At 39.9% G+C, this 24,877-nt stretch overlaps 1 protein-coding gene across 1 annotated transcript in view; it reads right to left on the minus strand.

Moving 5' to 3' along the window:
• Positions 1-2,042: 2,042 nt before the first annotated feature.
• Positions 2,043-24,877, minus strand: part of LOC133421790 (N-acetylglucosamine-6-phosphate deacetylase-like) — a 33,347-nt gene continuing 10,512 nt past the window's right edge. Inside the window, exons 9-12 of the mRNA XM_061711553.1 lie at positions 23,890-23,997; positions 22,435-22,503; positions 21,520-21,621; positions 2,043-2,307 (exon numbers count right to left, since the gene is read on the minus strand). Of these exons, the coding sequence (XP_061567537.1) occupies positions 2,228-2,307; positions 21,520-21,621; positions 22,435-22,503; positions 23,890-23,997 (359 nt within the window). The 3' untranslated portion in view covers positions 2,043-2,227. The remainder of the gene's footprint in view (positions 2,308-21,519; positions 21,622-22,434; positions 22,504-23,889; positions 23,998-24,877) is intronic.

Raw genomic sequence — 24,877 nt, forward strand, 5'->3', positions numbered from 1 at the left:
ATCTCATAGCTATCATTTTTGTCCATCGTTCCTGTAGTTTCTTGTGCTGGCCCCTTTTTTCTCTTTTGTGCATGTTTGCAGGCCGGAGCTTCAGGAGTTGCGTGCTGACCTCTGGTCATCCCGCTGCTGCTCCCACCTGCCCTTCGTGGATGTCTGCTGTGCTGCAGACGTTTTTTCTTGCCACTGTTTGCAGCAATATTTGTTTGAAACAAACAGACCTCCCCTCCTGGAACCACAGCTTCCCTGTCAAACCTCAGAGCATCATCTTCCACCTCCGTCACGGATCTTGCTGCAGCTCCATCGTTGTCTCCTTCCACATCAGGAGATGCCGTGGAGTTGAAGATGATCATACATCTGCTTCAGCAAACCCATAGTCGTTAGATTTAAACAATCTTGATGTATTTTGAAGTTACATAAGTTAATAGTAAGAGTTTTTTATTTTTATATTTGTACATGTTAATAAATGATTAAATATTATTATTATTATAATCGATCACTTGTTTCCTTTCAGAGCAAATGTAAATGTGAAATGTGTTCTCCTGGTACTTGCATGGGTTTTCTCCCAGAGTCAAAATAAATTCTGAGGGAGGACAGTCCAGTAGTTACAAGATGAACTGGCAGCAGGTACCGAGCAACAGCAAATAACTGTTTCAAGAATGACACCTAACCAGTTAAACATATACCGAATATAAATATTTATTGTTTTAAATATTTATGTTATTTTTAATAATAAAAAGTCCAAATTCTCCAATTGCAGCTTCTTGCATATAAATCTTTTCTGGTTTCTCTAGTCTATGACAGTAAATTGAATATATTGTGATTGTAGACTGTTGGTTTGTACAAAATAAGACATTTGAGGACGTCTTCTTGGGTTTTGGGGAACAGTAATCAACAATATTCACTATTTTTCACCATTTTATAGACCAAAATCCAATTTACTTTTTGTATCAGTAGCAGCTAAATATAAGCAGCTATTTACTATAGTAATCTGACGTTGAAATAATTTACAGACAAAAAATAATTGAACATTTTGATGAGTAAGGGAGAAAAAAGCACTAGACTGGTGGCTTATAGTTTTGTGTTGATGACATTTAAATATACATTTGACAGAATAATGTCTTTCTGTGGTAACTTACCCATATGTGTGTGCAGAACCTGCTGAAGTGTGAGCATAGTGGGGGTTGCCTGAGTGAGCGTACGACTCCCAGACTCACGTTTTGTCCCAGTCCGGCCCTGGTTACACAACACGTTGTTGAAGCACAGAAAAGATTTTCTCTTACCGTTTTTTTTTTTTTGCTTTTCTTTGATGTTTTTATGACTGTCTTTGTTGCTTTAAGTGTCAAATGTGTTTTTTCCCCTCATTTCCTTAGTTCTTTTACATCAGAAATATTTCACATCTTACAGGACTGTCTCAGAAAATTTGAATATTGTGATAAAGTTCTTTATTTTCTGTAATGCAATTAAAAAAAAAAAGGCATACATTCTGGATTCATTACAAATCAACTGAAATATTGCAAGCCTTTTATTATTTTAATATTGATGATTATGGCTTACAGTTTAAGATTAAGATTCCCAGAATATTCTAATTTTTTGAGATAGGATATTTGAGTTTTCTTAAGCTGTAAACCATGATCAGCAATATTAAAATAATAAAATCTTGCAATATTTCAGTTGATTTGTAATGAATCCAGAATGTATGACATTTTAGTTTTTGTAATTGCATTACAGAAAATCACAATATTCTAATTTTCTGAAACAGTCCTGTATTTTGGTTGTTTCATGTCAGTTTGATTTCTGCTATTTTCTCTATTAACTGCTGCTTGTGACTTAAAGGTTAATTCGTATCATCCAGCAGCCTGTGATTCTTCTCCATGAGTTATTTTACTTCTGTCACCTGAATAGCTAACCTTTCTATGTACTAATAGTACTTTAATACTTGGTGATCTGCTGCAGAACCTGATTTAAACCTGAACCAACAGCTGCTGGGACACATTTAAAACATCTCCAACACAACAAACCTGCAAGAGGAGGAATTTATTTGATCTGTGACGGTAAAAATGAATCCAATCAGACACATACATGTGATAAACATCATTGTGATCAGTTCAACACCAGTAAAGTTCTTAGAAAACTGTGTTTGCAGCTTCTTTTCCACTGAAGTAATAAAACATGTCTTTTATGTGACATGAAGGCACGAGAGTCCCAGCTGAGCCCTCCACTTCTTCTCCTACGGCCCTTTCCTCCAAACCTCCTCTCCAGAGATGTACGTGGCTCTGACATTGAGCTGGTCATCCAGCAGAACCAGGTCTGGGAAACAGGAAACAAACGGTCAAACATTAACTCGGAGGGTGAAGTTTTAAAAGTGCAAAACAAGAAGCGAAAGAGTGGCTTAAATTTCATCAACCCTGACAGTGATTGGTGGAGTTGATGAGACAATTTTAACCCGGAGGTCAATGATGAGATGAACTCATTGATGGATCCAGACCCTGGTGGCCGGTAGAGGAACCAGGGGCCGGATTCACAAAACATTCTTAAGAAAAAAAATCTTCTTAAGTGTCATTTAAGTGTCTTAAGAAGAAAAAAGAGAAGAAGTCCTATTCTCCAAAAAAGTAGTTTCTCAACTTTCTTCTTAAGTTTCTTCTTAAGAAAAAACTTAACTTTAAGACAACCTTGACCTGTTTTAAAATTTCTTCTGTGAAAAGGTAATAATAATAATTAAAGCTGCAAGCAGCGATGAACGGGCCCTCGCACTCACGTCCACCGCCCCCATAAGCATATCAGAAATGACACCACCCACGACTTCCTATGTCAAACCATTCAAAAGTTATAGCAGAAAAAAGGAACAACCAATCAGAAGAAGGGGCGGGGCTAGTTCAGGCCAATGAAGGTCAAGGACTCCATACAGAGTCTGATGACACCACCCACGACTCTCTATGTCAAACCATTCAAAAGTTATGGCAGAAAATCGGGACAACCAATCAGAAGAAGGGGCGGGGCTAATTCAGGCCAATCCTGGTCAAGGACTCAATACCGAGTCCCATGACACCCCCCACGACTCTTTATGTCAAACCATTCAAAAGTTATGGCAGAGAAAAGTTTTCTAGGGGGCGTTGTTGAGCCGTTAGGCCACGCCCATTAATGCAAACCATGAAATATCCAATGTATCTCCAGGCCTGGCTTGGTGCAAACTTTGGTGACTTTTGGGGAACTATCAAATATGGACCAATCACATGAAGGGTGGGCGCACTTTTTGGTGTCTAGCGTTGCCACGGTAACGCTTTTAAATGAGAAAAGTAATGTGCGTCGTTGCAGGACAGGGACGCACATTTTGATGTACAAAAAAAAAAAAAATGCTGACAAAAATGTCTGGATACTGCAGGAATCAAACTCTGGATCTCTGACTCCAAAGACGGGAACGCTCTGGCTGAGCTAAGACTCAGCTACTTATTCCTATTTGACCTACTGGGTTAGGAGAGACCAACATATCGATATTTAGTAATGTAAGTCTCGAACTGTTTTTTTCTAATTTTTTTAAATATTTGTAAGTTATAAATATTAGTAAAAACCTACTATTTTAATTATTATTTTTTCTGTAACCATTCTGCCAAGGTTGTAACCGGGCTGAGCAGGGAATATTTCTGACGTCACCACATTACAGGGAGCTGATTGGTCGGGGGCGGGGCCGTCATCACCCTACTCGCCACTGATTGGTCGGGGGGCGGGGCCGTCATCACCCTACTCGCCACTGATTGGTCGGGGGGCGGGGCCGTCATCACCCTACTCGCCACTGATTGGTCGGGGGGCGGGGCCGTCATCACCCTACTCGCCACTGATTGGTCGGGGGGCGGGGCCGTCATCACCCTACTCGCCACTGATTGGTCGGGGGGCGGGGCCGGCAGACGTTTGAATCAGGAAGCGGGAGTCAGCGCGAGAGCGACTGGCGGCTCGTGGCGATTTTATTATAAAAAAGGGACAACCAATCAGAAGAAGGGGCGGGGCGAATTAAGGCCAACGAAGCTTAAGGACTCATTACAGAGTCCCATGGCACGACCCACGACTTCCTATGTCAAAACAATCAAAAGTTATAGCCGAAAATTGGGACAACCAATCAGAAGAAGGGGCGGGGCTTATTAAGGCCAATTATGGTCAAGGACTCAATATCGAGTCCCATGACACCACCCACGACTCTTTATGTCAAACCTTTCAAAAGTTATGGCAGAGAAAAGTATTCTAGGGGGCGCTGTTGAGCCGTTAGGCCACGCCCATTAATACAAACAATGAAATATCAAATTTATCGCCAGGCCTGGCTTGCATGCAAAATTTGGTGACTTTTGGAGAACTATCAAATATGGACCAATCAGATGAAGGGGGGCGCACTTTTTGGCGTCTAGCGTCGCCACGGTAACACTTTTGAAAGAGAAAAGTAATGCGCGTAGTCGCAGGATGGAGACGCACATTTTGATGTATAACACACTTGGGGGCACGTTGCGGTTCGGGCTGAATTAACTGCCGAAGGAATGGCATAAATTTCGCCAAAATGACACGATTAATTCAAAATGGCCGACATCCTGTTCGGTTTCGGGCATGACCCCAAGAGACTTTTGTTTAAGTTGCGCCATGATACAGGTGTTTACCGATTTCCGTGCATGTACGTCTAACCATATTGTGGGGCTTGAGGCACAAAGTTTTCAAGGGGGCGCTGTTGAGCCATTTTGCCACGCCCATTAATGCAAACCATGAAATATCAAATTTTTCGCCAGGCCTGGCTTGGGTGCAAAATTTGGTGCCTTTTGGGGAACTATCAAATATGGACCAATCAGATGAAGGTGGGGTGCGCTTGTTGGCGTCTAGCGTCGCCACGGTGACACTTTTGAAAGAGAAAAGTAATGCGTGTAGTTGCAGGATGGAGACGCACATTTTGATGTATAACACATCTGGGTTCACGATACGGTTCGGGCTGAATTAACTCTCGAAGGAATGGCATATATTGCTCCAAAATTACGTGATTAATTCAGAATGTTCAAAATGGCCGACTTCCTGTTCGGTTTCGGCCATGGCGCCAAGAGACTTTTCTTTTAGTTGCGACATGATACAGGAGTGTACCAATTTTCGTTCATGTACGTCAAACCGTATTATGGGGCTTGAGGCGCAAAGTTTTTTCTGTCTGAACCAACCAGATGAAGGGTGGGCGCGCTTTTTGGCGTCTAGCGTCGCCACGGTAACGCTTTTGAAAGAGAAAAGTAATGCGTGTGGTCGCAGGAGGGAGACGCACATTTTGATGTATAACACACTTGGGGGCACGTTACGGTTCGGGCTGAATTAACTGCCGAAGGAATGGCATAAATTGCGCCAAAATGACACAATTAATTCAAAATGGCCGACTTCCTGTTCGGTTTCGGGCATGACGCCAAGAGACTTTTCTTTAAGTTGTCCCATGATACAGGTGTGTACCGATTTTCGTGCATGTACGTCAAACCGTATCATGGGGCTTGAAGCACAAAGTTTTCAAGGGGGCGCTGTTGAGCCATTTTGCCACGCCCATTAATGCAAACCATTAAATATCAAATTTTTCGCCAGGCCTGACTTGGGTGCAAAATTTGGTGACTTTTTGGGCACGTTTAGGGGGGCAAAAAGGCCATTACTTTGTCAGAAGAAAAATAATAATAATAATAATAATAATAATAATTAAAGCTGCAAGCAGCGATGAACGGGCCCTCGCACTCACGGCCACCGCCCCCCATAAGCATATCAGAAATGACACCACCCACGACTTCCTATGTCAAACCATTCAAAAGTTATAGCAGAAAAAAGGGACAACCAATCAGAAGAAGGGGCGGGGCTAATTCAGGCCAATGAAGGTCAAGGACTCCATAAAGAATCTGATGACACCAGACACGACTCTCTATGTCAAACCATTCCAAAGTTATAGCAGAAAATCGGGACAACCAATCAGAAGAAGGGGCGGGGCTAATTAAGGCCAACGAAGCTCAAAGACTCCATACAGAGTCCCATGACACCACCCACAACTTCCTATGTCAAACCATTCAAAAGTTATGGCAGAGAAAAGTATTCTAGGGGGCGCTGTTGAGCCGTTAGGCCACGCCCATTAATGCAAACCATGAAATATCAAATTTATCGCCAAGTCTGTATTGCATGCCAAATTTGGTGACTTTTGGAGAACTATCAATTATGGACCAATCAGATTTCAAAATGGCCGACTTCCTGTTCGGTTTCGGCCATGGCTCCAAGAGACTTTTCTTAAAGTTGTGCCATGATACAGGTGTGTAGCGATTTTCGTGCATGTACGTCAAACCGTATTGTAGGGCTTGAGGCACAAAGTTTTCCGGGGGGCGCTGTTGAGCCATTTTGCCACGCCCATTAATGCAAACCATGAAATATCAAATTTATCGCCAGGCCTGGCTTGCATGCCAATTTTGGTGCCTTTTGGGGAACTATCAAATATGGACCAATCAGATGAAGGGGGGGCACGCTTTTTGGCGTCTAGCGTCGCCACGGTAACACTTTTGAAAGAGAAAAGTAATGCGTGTAGTCGCAGGATGGAGACGCACATTTGTACGTATAACACATCTGGGTTCACGTTACGGTTCGGGCCGTATTAATTCTCGAAGGAATGGCATATATTGCTCCAAAATTACGTGATTAATTCAGAATGTTCAAAATGGCCGACTTCCTGTTCAGTTTCGGCCATGGCGCCAAGAGACTTTTCTTTAAGTTGCGACATGATACAGGTGTGTACCGATTTTCGTTCATGTACGTCACACCGTATTCTGGGGCTTGAGGCGCAAAGTTTTTTCGGTCTGAACCAACCAGATGAAGGGTGGGCGCGCTTTTTGGCGTCTAGCATCGCCACGGTAACGCTTTTTAAAGAGAAAAGTAATGCGTGTTGTCGCAGGATGGAGACGCACATTTTGATGTATAACACACTTGGGGGCACGTTATGGTTCGGGCCTTATTAACTGCCGAAGGAATGGCATAAATTGCGCCAAAGTGACACGATTAATTCAAAATGGCCGACTTCCTGTTCGGTTTCGGGCATGACTCCAAGAGACTTTTCTTTAAGTTGCCCCATGATACAGGTGTGTCCCGATTTTCGTGCATGTACGACTAACCGTATCGTGGGGCTTGAGGCACAAAGTTTTCCGGGGGGCGCTGTTGAGCCATTTTGCCACTCCCATTAATGCAATCCATAAAATATCAAATTTTTCGCCAGGCCTGGTTTGCGTGCAAAATTTGGTGACTTTTTGGGCACGTTTAGGGGGGCAAAAAGGCCTTCCTTTTGTCAGAAAAATAATAATAAAAAAAATTAAAGCTGCAAGCAGCAATGAACGGGCCCTCGCACTCACGGCCACCGCCCCCCCTAAGCATATCAGAAACGACACCACCCACGACTTCCTATGTCAAACCATTCAATAGTTATAGCAGAAAAAAGGGACAACCAATCAGAAGAAGGGGCGGGGCTAATTAAGGCCAACGAAGCTCAAGGACTCCATACAGAGTCCCATGACACCACCCACGACTTCCTATGTCAAACCATTCAAAAGTTATGGCAGAGAAAAGTATTCTAGGGGGCGCTGTTGAGCCGTTAGGCCACGCCCATTAATGCAAACCATGAAATATCAAATGTATCGCCAAGTCTGGCTTGCATGCAAAATTTGGTGACTATCAAATATGGACCAATCAGATGAAGGGGGGGCGCGCCTTTTGGCGTCTAGCGTCGCCATGGTAACACTTTTGAAAGAGAAAAGTAATGCGTGGTGTCGCAGGATGTAGACGCACATTTTGATGTATAACACATCTGGGTTCACGATACGGTTCGGGCCGTATTAATTGCCGAAGGAATGGCATAAATTTAGCCAAAATTACACAATTAATTCAAAATGGCCGACTTCCTGTTCGGTTTCGGCCATGGCTCCAAGAGACTTTTCTTTAAGTTGTGCCATGCTACACGTGTGTAGCGATTTTCGTGCATGTACGTCAAACCGTATCGTGGGGCTTGAGGCACAAAGTTTTCCGGGGGGCGCTGTTGAGCCATTTTACCACGCCCATTAATGCAAACCATGAAATATCAAATTTATCGCCAGGCCTGCCTTGCATGCCAAATTTGGTGCCTTTTGGGGAACTATCAAATATGGACCAATCAGATGAAGGGGGGGTGCGCTTGTTGGCGTCTAGCGTTGCCACGGTAACACTTTTGAAAGAGAAAAGTAATGCGCGTAGTCGCAGGATAGAGACGCACATTTTGATGTATAACACATCTGGGTTCATGATACGGTTCGGGCCGTATTAATTCTCGAAGGAATGGCATATATTGCTCCAAAATTACGTGATTCATTCAGAATGTTCAAAATGGCCGACTTCCTGTTCGGTTTCGGCCATGGTGCCAAGAGACTTTTCTGTAAGTTGCAAAATGATACAGGAGTGTACCGACTTTCGTTCATGTACGTCAAACCGTATTATGGGGCTTGAGGCGCAAAGTTTTTTCTGTCTGAACCAATCAGATGAAGGGTGGGCGCGCTTTTTGGCGTCTAGCGTCGCCACGGTAACGCTTTTGAGAGAGAAAAGTAATGCGTGGTGTCGGAGGATGGAAACGCACATTTTGATGTATAACACACCTGGGTGCACGTTACGGTTCGGGCCGTATTAACTGCCGAAGGAATGGCATAAATTTCGCCAAAATGACACGACTAATTAAAAATGGCCGACTTCCTGTTCGGTTTGGGCCATGGCGCCAAGAGACTTTTCTTTAAGTTGTGTACTGATACAGGTGTGTAGCGATTTTTGTGCATGTACGTCAAACCGTATAGTGGGGCTTGAGGCACAAAGTTTTCAAGGGGGCGCTGTTGAGCCATTTTGCCACGCCCATTAATGTACACCATTAAATATCAAATTTTTCGCCAGGCCTGGCTTGCATGCAAAATTTGGTGACTTTTTGGGCACGTTTAGGGGGGCAAAAAGGCCTTCCTTACGTCAGAAAAATAATAAGAATAATAATAATAATAATTAAAGCTGCAAGCAGCGATGAACGGGCCCTCGCACTCACGGCCACCGCCCCCCATAAGCATATCAGAAATGACACCACCCACGACTTCCTATGTCAAACCATTCAAAAGTTATAGCAGAAAAAAGGGACAACCAATCAGAAGAAGGGGCGGGGCTAATTCAGGCCAATGAAGGTCAAGGACTCCATACAGAATCTGATGACACCACCCACGACTTTCTATGTCAAACCATTCAAAAGTTATAGCAGAAAATCGGGACAACCAATCAGAAGAAGGGGCGGGGCTAATGAAGTCCAACGAAGCTTAAGAACTCATTACAGAGTCCCATGACACCACCCACGACTTCCTATGTCAAACCATTAAAACGTTATAGCAGAAAAAAGGGACAACCAATCAGAAGAAGGGGCGGGGCTAATTCAGGCCAATGGAGGTCAAGGACTCCATAAAGAATCTGATGGCACCACCCACGACTCTCTATGTCAAACCATTCCAAAGTTATAGCAGAAAATCGGGACAACCAATCAGAAAAAGGGGCGGGGCTAATTAAGGACAACGAAGCTTAAGGACTCATTACAGAGTCCCATGACACCACCCACAACTTCCTATGTCAAACAATTAAAAAGTTATAGCAGAAAAAAGGGACAACCAATCAGAAGAAGGGGCGGGGCTAATTCAGGCCAACGAAGCTTAAGGACTCATTACAGAGTCCCATGACACCACCCACAACTTCCTATGTCAAACCATTCAAAAGTTATGGCAGAGAAAAGTATTCTAGGGGGCGTTGTTGAGCCGTTAGGCCACGCCCATTAATGCAAACCATGAAATATCAAATGTATCACCAGGCCTGGCTTGCATGCAAAATTTGGTGACTTTTGGAGAACTATCAAATATGGACCAATCAGATGAAGGTGGGGTGCACTTGTTAGCGTCTAGCGTCGCCACGGTAACGCTTTTGAAAGAGAAAAGTAATGCGTGGTGTCGCAGGATGGAGATTCACATTTTGATGTATAACACACCTGGGTGCACGTTACGGTTCGGGCTGAATTAACCGCCGAAGGAATGGCATAAATTTCGCCAAAATGACACAATTTATTCAAAATGGCCGACATCCTGTTCGCTTTCGGCCATGGCTCCAAGAGACTTTTCTTTAAGTTGTTCCATAATACAGGTGTGTAGCGATTTTCGTGCATGTACGTCAAACCGTATTGTGGGGCTTGAGGAACAAAGTTTTCCGGGGGGCGCTGTTGAGCCATTTTGCCACGCCCATTATGCAAACCATGAAATATCAAATGTATCGCCAGTCCTGGCTTGCATGCCAAATTTGGTGCCTTTTGGGGAACTATCAAATATGGACCAATCAGATGAAGGGGGGGTGCGCTTGTTGCCGTCTAGCATCGCCACGGTAACACTTTTGAAAGAGAAAAGTAATGCGTGTAGTCGCAGGATGGAGACGCACATTTTGATGTATAACACACCTGGGTGCACGTTACGGTTCGGGCTGAATTAACTGCCGAAGGAATGGCATAAATTTCGCCAAAATGACACAATTTATTCAAAATGGCCGACATCCTGTTCGGTTTCGGCCATGGCGCCAAGAGACTTTTCTTTAAGTTGTGCCATGATACAGGTGTGTAGCGATTTTCGTGCATGTACGTCAAACCGTATTGTGGGGCTTGAGGCACAAAGTTTTCCGGGGGGCGCTGTTGAGCCATTTTGCCATGCCCATTAATGCAAACCATGAAATATCAAATTTATCGCCAGGCCTGGCTTGCGTGCCAAATTTGGTGCCTTTTGGGGAACTATCAAATATGGACCAATCAGATGAAGGGGGGGTGCGCTTGTTGGCGTCTAGCGTCGCCACGGTAACACTTTTCGAAGAGAAAAGTAATGCGTGTAGTCGCAGGATGGAGACGCACATTTTGATGTATAACACATCTGGGTTCACGATACGGTTCGGGCTGAATTAACTCTCGAAGGAATGGCATATATTGCTCCAAAATTACGCAATTAATTCAGAATGTTCAAAATGGCCGACTTCCTGTTCGGTTTCGGCGATGGCGCCAAGAGACTTTTCTTTTAGTTGCGACATGATACAGGTGTGTACCGATTTTCGTTTATGTACGTCAAACCGTATTATGGGGCTTGAGGCACAAAGTTTTTTCTGTCGAACCAATCAGATGAAGGGTGGGCGCGCTTTTTGGCGTCTAGCGCCGCCACGGTAATGCTTTTGAAAGAGAAAAGTAATGCGTGTTGTCGCAGGATGGAAACGCACATTTTGACGTATAACACACTTGGGGGCACGTTACGGTTCGGGCTGAATTAACTTTCGAAGGAATGGCATAAATTTCGCCAAAATGACACGACTAATTCAAAATGGCCGACTTCCTGTTCGGTTTTGGGCATGACCCCAAGAGACTTTTCTTTAAGTTGTCCCTTGATACAGGTGTGTACCGATTTTCGTGCATGTACGTCAAACCGTATCGTGGGGCTTGAGGCACAAAGTTTTCAAGGGGGCGCTGTTGAGCCATTTTGCCACGCCCATTAATGCAAACCATTAAATATCAAATTTTTCGCCAGGCCTGACTTGGGTGCAAAATTTGGTGACTTTTTGGGCATGTTAAGGGGGGCAAAAAGGCCATCACTTTGTCAGAAGAAAAATAATAATAATAATTAAAGCTGCAAGCAGCAATGAACGGGCCCTCGCACTCACGGCCACCGCCCCCCATAAGTATCAGAAATGACACCACCCACGACTTCCTATGTCAAACCAAAAGGGACAACCAATCAGAAGAAGGGGCGGGGCTAATTCAAGCCAATGAAGGTCAAGGACTCCATACAGAGTCCCATGACACCACCCACGACTTCCTATGTCAAAACATTCAAAAGTTATAGCAGAAAAAAGGGACAACCAATCAGAAGAAGGGGCGGGGCTAATTTAAGCCAATGAAGGTCAAGGGCTCCATAAAGAATCCCATGACACCACCCACGACTCTCTATGTCAAACCATTCCAAAGTTATAGCAGAAAATCGGGACAACCAATCAGAAGAAGGGGCGGGGCTAATTAAGGCCAACGAAGCTTAAGGACTCATTACAGAGTCCCATGACACCACCCACGACTTCCTATGTCAAACAATTAAAATGTTATAGCAGAAAAAAGGGACAACCAATGACAAGAAGGGGCGGGGCTAATTCAGGCCAATGAAGGTCAAGGACTCCATACAGAATCTTATGACACCACCCAGGACTCTCTATGTCAAACCATTCCAAAGTTATAGCAGAAAAAAGGGACAACCAATCAGAAGAAGGGGCGGGGCTAATTAAGGCCAACGAAGCCTAAGGACTCATTACAGAGTCCCATGACACCACCCACAACTCTCTATGTCAAACCATTCAAAAGTTATGGCAGAGAAAAGTATTCTAGGGGGCGCTGTTGAGCCGTTAGGCCACGCCCATTAATGCAAACCATGAAATATCAAATTTATCGTCAGGCCCTGCTTGCGTGCCAAATTTGGTGCCTTTTGGGGAACTATCAAATATGGACCAATCAGATGAAGGGGGGGCACGCTTGTTGGCGTCTAGCGTCGCCACGGTAACACTTTTGAAAGAGAAAAGTAATGCGCGTAGTCGCAGGATATAGACGCACATTTTGATGTATAAGACATCTGGGTTCATGATACGGTACAGGCCGTATTAATTCTCGAAGGAATGGCATATATTGCTCCAAAATTACGTGATTCATTCAGAATGTTCAAAATGGCCGACTTCCTGTTCGGTTTCGACCATGGTGCCAGGAGACTTTTCTGTAAGTTGCAACATGATACAGGTGTGTACCGACTTTCGTTCATGTACGTCAAACCGTATTATGGGGCTTGAGGCGCAAAGTTTTTTCTGTCTGAACCAATCAGATGAAGGGTGGGCGCGCTTTTTGGCGTCTAGCGTCGCCACGGTAACGCTTTTGAGAGAGAAAAGTAATGCGTGGTGTCGGAGGATGGAGACGCACATTTTGATGTATAACACACCTGGGTGCTCGTTACGGTTCGGGCCGTATTAACTGCCGAAGGAATGGCATAAATTTCGCCAAAATGACACGACTAATTCAAAATGGCCGACATCCTGTTCGGTTTCGGGCATGACGCCAAGAGACTTTTCTTTAAGTTACGTCATGATACAGGCGTGTACCGATTTTCGTGCATGTACGTCAAACCGTATCGTGGGGCTTGAGGCACAAAGTTTTCAAGGGGGCGCTGTTGAGCCATTTTGCCACGCCCATTAATGCAAACCATTAAATATCAAATTTTTCGCCAGGCCTGGCTTGGGTGCAAAATTTGGTGACTTTTTGGGCACGTTTAGGGGGGCAAAAAGGCCCTCCTTTCGTCAGAAAAATAATAAGAATAATTAAAGCTGCAAGCAGCGATGAACGGGCCCTCGCACTCACGGCCACCGCCCCCCATAAGCATATCAGAAATGACACCACCCACGACTCTCTATGTCAAACCATTCAAAAGTTATAGCAGAAAAAAGGGACAACCAATCAGAAGAAGGGGCGGGGCTAATTCAGCCAATGAAGGTCAAGGACTCCATAAAGAATCTGATGACACCAGCCACCACTCTGTCAAACCATGTCAAACCATTCCAAAGTTATAGCAGAAAATCGGGACAACCAATCAGAAGAAGGGGCGGGGCTAATTAAGGCCAACGAAGCTCAAGGACTCCATACAGAGTCCCATGACACCACCCACAACTTCCTATGTCAAACCATTCAAAAGTTATGGCAGAGAAAAGTATTCTAGGGGGCGCTGTTGAGCCGTTAGGCCACGCCCATTAATGCAAACCATGAAATATCAAATTTATCGCCAAGTCTGTCTTGCATGTAAAATTTGGTGACTTTTGGAGAACTATCAAATATGGACCAATCAGATTTCAAAATGGCCGACTTCCTGTTCGGTTTCGGCCATGGCTCCATGAGACTTTTCTTTAAGTTGTGCCATGATACAGGTGTGTAGCGATTTTCGTGCATGTACATCAAACCGTATTGTGGGGCTTGAGGCACAAAGTTTTCCGGGGGGCGCTGTTGAGCCATTTTGCCACGCCCATTAATGCAAACCATGAAATATTAAATTTATCGCCAGGCCTGGCTTGTGTGCCAAATTTGGTGCCTTTTGGGGAACTATCAAGTATGGACCAATCAGATGAAGGGGGGGTGCGCTTGTTGGCGTCTAGCGTCGCCACGGTAACACTTTTGAAAGAGAAAAGTAATGCGTGTAGTCGCAGGATGGAGACGCACATTTTGATGTATAACACATCTGGGTGCACATTACGGTTCGGGCCGTATTAATTCTCGAAGGAATGGCATATATTGCTCCAAAATTACGTGATTCATTCAGAATGTTCAAAATGGCCGACTTCCTGTTCTGTTTCGGCCATGGCGCCAAGAGACTTTTCTTTAAGTAGTGACATGATACAGGTGTGTAGCGATTTTCGTTCATGTACGTCAAACCGTATTGTGGGGCTTGAGGCGCAAAGTTTTTTCTGTCTGAACCAATCAGATGAAGGGTGGGCGCGCTTTTTGGCGTCTAGCGTCGCCACGGTAACGCTTTTGAGAGAGAAAAGTAATGCGTGGTGTCGCAGGATGGAGACGCACATTTTGATGTATAACACACCTGGGTGCTCGTTACGGTTCGGGCCGTATTAACTGCCGAAGGAATGGCATAAATTTCGCCAAAATGACACGACTAATTCAAAATGGCCGACATCCTGTTCGGTTTCGGGCATGACGCCAAGAGACTTTTCTTTAAGTTACGTCATGATACAGGCGTGTACCCATTTTCGTGCATGTACGTCAAACCGTATCGTGGGGCTTGAGGCACAAAGTTTTCAAGGGGGCGCTGTTGAGCCATTTTGCCACGCCCATTAATGCAAACCATTAAATATCAAATTTTTCGCCAGGCCTGGCTTGGGTGCAAAATTTGGTGACTTTTTGGGCACGTTTAGGGGGGCAAAAAGGCCCTCCTTTCGTCAGAAAAATAATAAGAATAATAATAATAAAAAAAATACAAATAATTCCTACAGATACAATAGGGCCTTCGCACTGAAGGTGCTCGGGCCCTAATAATAAAAAAAATACAAATAATTCCTACAGATACAATAGGGCCTTCGCACTGAAGGTGCTCGGGCCCTAATAAAAAAAATACAAATAATTCCTACAGATACAATAGGGCCTTCGCACTGAAGGTGCTCGGGCCCTAAAAATAATACAAAGAATTCCTGCAAATACAATAGGGCCTTCGCACTGAAGGTGCTCGGGCCCTAATAAAAATTCCTGCAAATACAATAGGGCCTTCGCACTGAAGGTGCTCGGGCCCTAATAATAATAATAATAATAATAATAATATTAATAATAATAATAATAATAATAATAATAATAATAATAAGCCGCTAATATCACCTTTTTCAACACATTTTAGAAAAGTTTAGACAAGAAGGTCATAGTTTGAGGATATACTTTGTAATTAATTACACAAAGAGCCTGTTAACTGTTAGTTAACATGTTAGTTAACATGTTAGTTAACTGTTTGTTAACATGTTAGTTAACATGTTAGTTAACATGTTAGTTAACATGTTAGTTAACATGTTAGTTAACATGTTAGTTAACTGTTTGTTAACATGTTAGTTAACATGTTAGTTAACTGTTAGTTAACTGTTAGTTAACATGTTAGTTAACATGTTAGTTAACTGTTAGTTAACTGTTAGTTAACATGTTAGTTAACATGTTAGTTAACATGTTAGTTAACATGTTAGTTAACTGTTTGTTAACATGTTAGTTAACTGTTAGTTAACATGTTAGTTAACTGTTAGTTAACTGTTAGTTAACATGTTAGTTAACATGTTAGTTAACATGTTAGTTAACATGTTAGTTAACATGTTAGTTAACTGTTAGTTAACATGTTAGTTAACTGTTTGTTAACATGTTAGTTAACTGTTAGTTAACTGTTAGTTAACATGTTAGTTAACTGTTTGTTAACATGTTTGTTAACATGTTAGTTAACTGTTAGTTAACATGTTAGTTAACTGTTTGTTAACATGTTAGTTAACATGTTAGTTAACTGTTTGTTAACATGTTAGTTAACATGTTAGTTAACTGTTTGTTAACATGTTAGTTAACTGTTTGTTAACATGTTAGTCAACTGTTAGTTAACTGTTTGTTAACATGTTAGTTAACTGTTTGTTAACATGTTAGTTAACATGTTAGTTAACTGTTTGTTAACTGTTTGTTAACTGTTTGTTAACATGTTAGTTAACTGTTTGTTAACATGTTAGTCAACTGTTAGTTAACTGTTTGTTAACATGTTAGTTAACTGTTTGTTAACATGTTAGTTAACTGTTAGTCAACTGTTAGTTAACTGTTTGTTAACATGTTAGTTAACTGTTTGTTAACATGTTAGTTAACTGTTTGTTAACATGTTAGTTAACAGTTTGTTAACATGTTAGTTAACTGTTTGTTAACATGTTAGTCAACTGTTAGTTAACATGTTAGTTAACATGTTAGTTAACTGTTTGTTAACAGTTTGTTAACATGTTAGTTAACTGTTTGTTAACATGTTAGTTAACTGTTAGTTAACATGTTAGTTAACATGTTAGTTAACTGTTTGTTAACAGTTTGTTAACATGTTAGTTAACATGTTAGTTAACTGTTAGTTAACATGTTAGTTAACATGTTAGTTAACTGTTTGTTAACATGTTAGTTAACTGTTTGTTAACATGTTAGTTAACATGTTAGTTAACTGTTTGTTAACATGTTAGTTAACATGTTAGTTAACTGTTTGTTAACATGTTAGTTAACTGTTAGTTAACTGTTTGTTAACATGTTAGTTAACTGTTTGTTAACATGTTAGTTAACATGTTAGTTAACTGTTTGTTAACTGTTTGTTAACATGTTAGTCAACTGTTAGTTAACATGTTAGTTAACATGTTAGTTAACTGTTTGTTAACAGTTTGTTAACATGTTAGTTAACTGTTTGTTAACATGTTAGTTAACTGTTAGTTAACATGTTAGTTAACATGTTAGTTAACTGTTTGTTAACAGTTTGTTAACATGTTAGTTAACTGTTTGTTAACATGTTAGTTAACATGTTAGTTAACTGTTTGTTAACATGTTAGTTAACTGTTAGTTAACTGTTAGTTAACATGTTAGTTAACTGTTTGTTAACAGTTTGTTAACATGTTAGTTAACTGTTTGTTAACATGTTAGTTAACATGTTAGTTAACTGTTTGTTAACATGTTAGTTAACAGTTTGTTAACATGTTAGTTAACTGTTTGTTAACATGTTAGTTAACTGTTTGTTAACAGTTTGTTAACATGTTAGTTAACTGTTTGTTAACATGTTAGTTAACATGTTAGTTAACTGTTTGTTAACATGTTAGTTAACTGTTAGTTAACTGTTTGTTAACATGTTAGTTAACATGTTAGTTAACTGTTTGTTAACTGTTTGTTAACATGTTAGTCAACTGTTAGTTAACATGTTAGTTAACATGTTAGTTAACTGTTTGTTAACAGTTTGTTAACATGTTAGTTAACTGTTTGTTAACATGTTAGTTAACTGTTAGTTAACATGTTAGTTAACATGTTAGTTAACTGTTTGTTAACAGTTTGTTAACATGTTAGTTAACTGTTTGTTAACATGTTAGTTAACATGTTAGTTAACTGTTTGTTAACATGTTAGTTAACTGTTAGTTAACTGTTAGTTAACATGTTAGTTAACTGTTTGTTAACAGTTTGTTAACATGTTAGTTAACTGTTTGTTAACATGTTAGTTAACATGTTAGTTAACTGTTTGTTAACATGTTAGTTAACAGTTTGTTAACATGTTAGTTAACTGTTTGTTAACATGTTAGTTAACTGTTTGTTAACAGTTTGTTAACATGTTAGTTAACTGTTTGTTAACATGTTAGTTAACTGTTAGTTAACATGTTAGTTAACTGTTAGTTAACATGTTAGTTAACATGTTAGTTAACATGTTAGTTAACATGTTAGTTAACATGTTAGTTAACATGTTAGTTAACTGTTAGTTAACATGTTAGTTAACTGTTAGTTAACATGTTAGTTAACATGTTAGTTAACTGTTAGTTAGCATGTTAGTTAACATGTTAGTTAACATGTTAGTTAACTGTTAGTTAGCATGTTAGTTAACTGTTTGTTAACATATTAGTTAACTGTTTGTTAACATGTTAGTTAACATGTTAGTTAACTGTTAGTTAGCATGTTAGTTAACTGTTAGTTAACATAATAGTTAACATGTTAGTTAACATGTTAGTTAACTGTTTGTTAACATGTTAGTTAACTGTTAGTAAGCATGTTAGTTAACATGTTAGTTAACATGTTAGTTAACTGTTAGTTAGCATGTTAGTTAACTGTTTGTTAACATATTAGTTAACTGTTTGTTAACATGTTAGTTAACATGTTAGTTAACTGTTAGTTAGCATGTTAGTTAACTGTTAGTTAACATAATAGTTAACTGTTTGTTAACATGTTAGTTAACTGTTTGTTAACATGTTAGTTAACTGTTAGTTAACTGTTAGTTAACATGTTAACTAACATGTTAGTTAACATGTTAGTTAACTGTTTGTTAACATATTAGTTAACTGTTAGTTAACTGTTTGTTAACATATTAGTTAACTGTTTGTTAACATGTTAGTTAACTGTTTGTTAACATGTTAGTTAACTGTTAGTTAACATGTTAACTAACATGTTAACTAACATGTTAGTTAACATGTTAGTTAACTGTTTGTTAACATGTTAGTTAACTGTTAGTAAGCATGTTAGTTAACATGTTAGTTAACATGTTAGTTAACTGTTAGTTAGCATGTTAGTTAACTGTTTGTTAACATATTAGTTAACTGTTTGTTAACATGTTAGTTAACATGTTAGTTAACTGTTAGTTAGCATGTTAGTTAACTGTTAGTTAACATAATAGTTAACTGTTTGTTAACATGTTAGTTAACTGTTTGTTAACATGTTAGTTAACTGTTAGTTAACTGTTAGTTAACATGTTAGTTAACTGTTTGTTAACATGTTAGTTAACTGTTAGTTAACATGTTAGTTAACTGTTTGTTAACATGTTAGTTAACTGTTAGTTAACATGTTAGTTAACTGTTTGTTAACATGTTAGTTAACTGTTAGTTAACATGTTAGTTAACTGTTTGTTAACATGTTAGTTAACTGTTTGTTAACATGTTAGTTAACTGTTAGTTAACTGTTAGTTAACATGTTAGTTAACTGTTAGTTAACTGTTAGTTAACATGTTAGTTAACTGTTAGTTAACTGTTAGTTAACTGTTAGTTAACATGTTAGTTAACATGTTAGTTAACATGTTAGTTAACATGTTAGTTAACTGTTAGTTAACTGTTAGTTAACTGTTAGTTAACATGTTAGTTAACTGTCAGTTCCTTAAACTTTAACCGTCATCACGTCATCACAAGCTCCTGCCTTGAAAAGTTCCTGATGACAGTTCTTAAGACGGTTCTTAAGAAAATATTGAGGAATTGCACTTAAGAACTTTCTTATGAACTTCTTAATTTTAGATCTTAAGACATTTCTTAAGATCGTTCTTAAGAACATATTTGTGAATCAGGCCCCAGGTCTGGATCCAGACTTCTTTGATAACCAGATATTTCTCTGTGGTTGTTTTGCTACATTTATTCGTAACATCAGTATCCTGATCAATGTAAACTGGGTCATTTCAACTAAACAGCAGATTGAGACTAATGTTGCTCATTTTAGCTGTTTTTATTTCATTAAAGATCCTTCCTGTGGTCCTCTAAACTTATGAAACAGACAAAATAACTAAAAACAAGTCACGGCCTTATCCATGTTCTCTAACTGATGCCTCTGAATAACGTCAGCTTCCTCGTTTCGGTCTTACTGACGTCAACGTTGACACCCCTGCATCACCGTCTCCTCATAAATAAAAGCCTGATTATGCAAATATCAGTTCATTTTACTAACTGCAAATGTTCTCCTGCCCTTTTTTTTATAATTGTCTGGACTTTTTATTTAAGTTGTCAAAAAAACCTCAAGTGACCAGTTTCTAACTTCCGTACTGAAGCCAACAAGGAAGTATGAAAGGTTGCAGTTCCTCTACGGACCACTAGGGTCATGAGTGGAAACGCTTCCACATACGTCTACGAGGAGATGTTCTACTGCTATAGGACTATACTATACTATACTATACTATACTATACTATACTATACTATACTATACTATACTATACTATACTCAGAACTGGAGTTGAGGGGGATGAGGGGGGATGACATCCCCCCTGAAATAAAAACGGTCCAAATCATCCCCCCTGTAAAACTGCCATCCCTCCTTTCCATCCCTTATGTCATTTCATCAATGAATGTGGTTTTACTGCTATTTCAACATTTAGAGTCATCACCAGAAAAATAACACCAGAAAAATAACTTATTTGACAATTTGTACCTGTTTCAAGTAAATTTTCACTTGAAATAAGTTTGAAAATCTGCCAGTGGAACAAGATTTATCTTCTCATTACAAGCAAAAAAATCTTGTTCCACTGGCAGATTTTTTACTTATTTCAAGTGAAAATCTACTTGAAACAGGTGAAAATTGTTGTTTTTTCCAGTGATGAGTCTTGTTTTAAGTGTAATGAGATTTTTTTACTAAAATGAGACATTTTAACTAGAAATAGGACAAATATTCTTATTTTGAGTTTTTGCAGTGATCCATGTTACTTATCCTGTGAAGGACAGAGTCATATTGATAAGTTCAGAAAAGTGTTTTTTATTGTTGTGTTTTGATGTATTTGATGTAAGCCCAGTGGATATTTAAAGCTTACAGAAGGCTGCATTTAACTGCTGCTATGTCATTCCTGCAGTATTTCTGCAGGTGTTTTGGTCACTGCTATTATTTGTAATATATTATATTATTTGTAATCAGCACAAATTATCTGTCCCCATATGATCAAATCCACCATCCCCACTGATTCTTTTTTACAACTCCAGTACTGACTAAACTATACTATACTATACCTATACTATACTATACTATACTATACTATACTAAGTACTTTTCTGACGGATGATGATGATGGAGGTATGTTACAAACAAAAACGTAATAATTTTGGCCATTTCAAATGTAATAAGGCCAATAGTGTAATAATGTGCCAATAATGTAATAAAACTTTTGAGCCAATAACGTAATAACTTTTTGCCGATAATGTAATAAGGCATTACATTATTGGCTGGTTATTACGTTATTGGCCTGGTATTCAAAAATTATTACAAAATTATTACATTATCGGCAAAAAGTTATTACATTATTGACTCAAAAGTTTTATTACATTATTGGCACATTATTACACTATTGGCTTTATTACATTTGAAATGGCCAAAATTATTACATTATTGGCAGTTATTACGTTATTGGCCGTTATTACGTTTTTGGTTGTAACAAGGTAGAACTGGAGGAGGAGCTGACCTGCATCCGAGCCGTAGTCCAGCTGGCCCTTCCTGTGGCTGATCCCCAGGAGTTGGGCGGGATGAAGCGAGGCGGCTTCCAGAGCTTCCTCCACCCGGCAGCCTGGAAACAGACGTGGAGGTCAGAGGTCAGAGGTCCTGATCACAGTCTCATCACAGTCCGATCACGGTCCGATCACGGTCCGATCACGGTCCGATCACGGTCCGATCACGGTCCGATCACGGTCCGATCACGGTCCGATCACGGTCCGATCACATCTGAGCTGTGTTCCAGTCCCAACGGAAAAGACGGCTGGGACCACATGGAAAACAGCGGTGAAATAAAGTCTCTGACTTTATTTCGTTAGAAACTATATGAACCACAGTTATTTCATGTTTCATAATATACATATATATATATACATATACATATATATATATATACATATATATATATATATATATATATATATATATATATATATATATATATATATATATATATATATATATATATATATCTGCAACAAACTAAAAAACAGAAAAGTTGGGTAAAACATTCATCTTTTTTTACTTAAACTATGTTCTGACAAGAAATGACAAAGACTTTCAGGTGATTTTATTATTTCCAGTCCAGTCTTTGAGCTACATTATTATCTTTGGTTCATACCGTCTGTAAAGAAATAAAAGTGGAAGTAAATGTAAGAACTGCTGCTTTTTCTGTCCTCTGGACCGGATAAAACAACGTTTTCCTCCTCATTCTCGGTCTGCTCCTCCCTCCATCACTTCTGCTCGAGTGTCTTTGCACCTAAAACGTTTGATTTTCTGCAACAAACTGAAAACCTTGAAACACATTCTCCTCCGTTTAAGTTTTATGTTCGGGCTCCGTCAGGGCGGGAAAGCATCAGTAAGGGAGGCGGCGAGACGGCCGACTGACCTGAGGCGTGCCTGAAGTGACGCACACACATGTCCATGGTGGCGATGCTGCCGCTCAGGGTCTTGGTGCCTGAAGGATGGAAGTAACCACGGTAACGCATCAGTATCAATGATGTCCGGACATTCTGACTCATAATTGTTTCCTTTTTAACACTCAGTTTAGTATATAATATACTAAGTACTCGAGTTGTAAAAAAAACAATCAGGGATCAGGTGGATTTGATCATATGGGGACAGATAATTTGTGCTGATTACAAATAATATAATATATTACAAATAATAGCACTGACCAAAACACCTGCAGAAATACTGCAGGAATGAGTAAAATGGATCACTGCAAAAACTCAAAATCTTAACAAGAATATTTGTCTTATTTCTAGTTAAAATGTCTCATTTTAGTAAAAACAAATCTCATTACACTTAAAACAAGACTCATCACTGGAAAAAACAACAATTTTCACCTGTTTCAAGTAGATTTTCACTGGAAATAAGTAGAAAAATCTGCCAGTGGAACAAGATTTTTTTGCTTGTAATGAGAAGATAAATCTTGTCCCACTGGCAGATTTTTCTACTTATTTCAAGTGAAAATTAACTTGAAACAGGTGAAAATTGTCATATGAGTTATTTTTCTGGTGATGACTCTAAATGTTGAAATAGCAGTAAAACCACATTCATTGATGAAATGACATAAGGGATGGAAAGGAGGGATGGCAGTTTTACAGGGGGGATGATTTGGACCGTTTTTATTTCAGGGGGGGATGCCATCCCCCTCATCCCCCCTCAACTCCAGTACTGAATACACTTTTTAAGTCCATCCAGTTCTCAAGATATGAGCCAAAACCTGAAACGGTCGCTGCAGCGCCACCTGCAGGTCAATGTTTCCCTGAACCTTGCAGACCTAACTGAGCCATCCTGGAGCTGCTGGACATATTCTTTATTTATTTTATTTTTTTCCACACAAATTTGTTCAAGATAAAGAACAAAAACAGTAGATATGCTCAGCTATTGAAATATACATTTAAAAAATACACAGTAAACTTTATAACAATAGGAAGGGTAAAAAATCGTACATCAACAAAACCAACAACCCATGCAGGTTATGATGTTGTTTTGTTGTGTGTATGTTGCTTTTCTGTGCTGAGGTGGTTTTTTGCACCTTGACACTAGGTATTAATACACAGTGTGAAGATCCTTTTTTTCCCTCCTCCTCCATCCCAGTGTTATCCTTCCTCTAAGAAATGGCGTCCGTATTAACGGTGCCATCGGTGTAAACCGGAGTCAAGTTCTCTCGTCTGATTTATGTCTGACCTGGCAATAAAGCCTTTTCTGATTCTGATTCTGATGTCATTTAATCCCACGGGTAGGACGATTCACAGCGGTAGGACAACTGGACAGAACACCGGCGCTCCGAGGCGAGGCCTGTGCTCCTCCCAGCTGATTGGCTCGCCGGACTCACCTGCCACGTAGGCGTGGAACCCCTGGATCTCGATGACCTGCTGGCCCAGAGTGTGGCGCCCCGGAGGGAGACCCATGGCGGCGATGGCGTCTGTCACCAACACCAGCCCTGACGTGCAGAAACGAGACGGTTACAGCTTTCAACTGGCTGTCACCATAAACATATATACGTAGACGCCTCATAGACTGACTAGCCTATTGGAGCTGACGTTCAGCGCGGCCGCCATCTTGGATGGGTCTCCAACGCGGCCCCAGTGCATTTATTTCTACTGAGGAAGGTTTTATCCCCGACTACAATCATCAGTTCTGATACAGGACGCTGTCACACGTTAAAAATACCTACCTTTATGCTGAAAGACTTTGTATTATGCTCTTTAACAAAGACATATGGTATGGCATATTGATAAATGTATAAATTAATTAATTTTATATTTTAATAAAGAAACAAGTTTGATTGTTCATTTGAATTTATTTGAAGGGAAGAGGGGTGTGTTGTTGTATTTATTTATTTATATTTATTTATTTTTTCTTTCTTTCTTATTAATATTATTTATTTCTTTTTATTTAATTATTGTTTTGAAAAGTTAAAAAAGGGCAAAATATTGATATTTCTATTGTTATTGTAAATCTTTTTTTTTTTCTCTTATTGCCCTCAATAAATATATCTATAAAAATAAATCCAGGTCATTCCAGGGTCTTATATGACCCTGTTAGGCTTGAACTGGGGCTGGGGAGATAAAACCCTTGAAAAAGAACTGTTTTGCAGCTTCTTGCGTGTGCTGGCTGTAACTGTAACTGTAACTGTAACTCTAACTGTAACTCTATAACTGTAACTCTGTAACTCCAGTGTAGTTAATTAAGCCTGGAGTGAGGAGACACATCCAATATGGCGGCCACTCTGGATTACGTTCCAGCGTGTCATGAGGCGTCTACGTATTTATGTGTATGGGTGTCACTTTGAAAAGGCCTGGTTTCCGCGGCAACGGCGG

The sequence above is a fragment of the Cololabis saira genome, chromosome 21, assembly GCF_033807715.1.
Source record: "Cololabis saira isolate AMF1-May2022 chromosome 21, fColSai1.1, whole genome shotgun sequence".
Classification (NCBI taxonomy): Eukaryota; Metazoa; Chordata; class Actinopteri; order Beloniformes; family Belonidae; genus Cololabis; species Cololabis saira.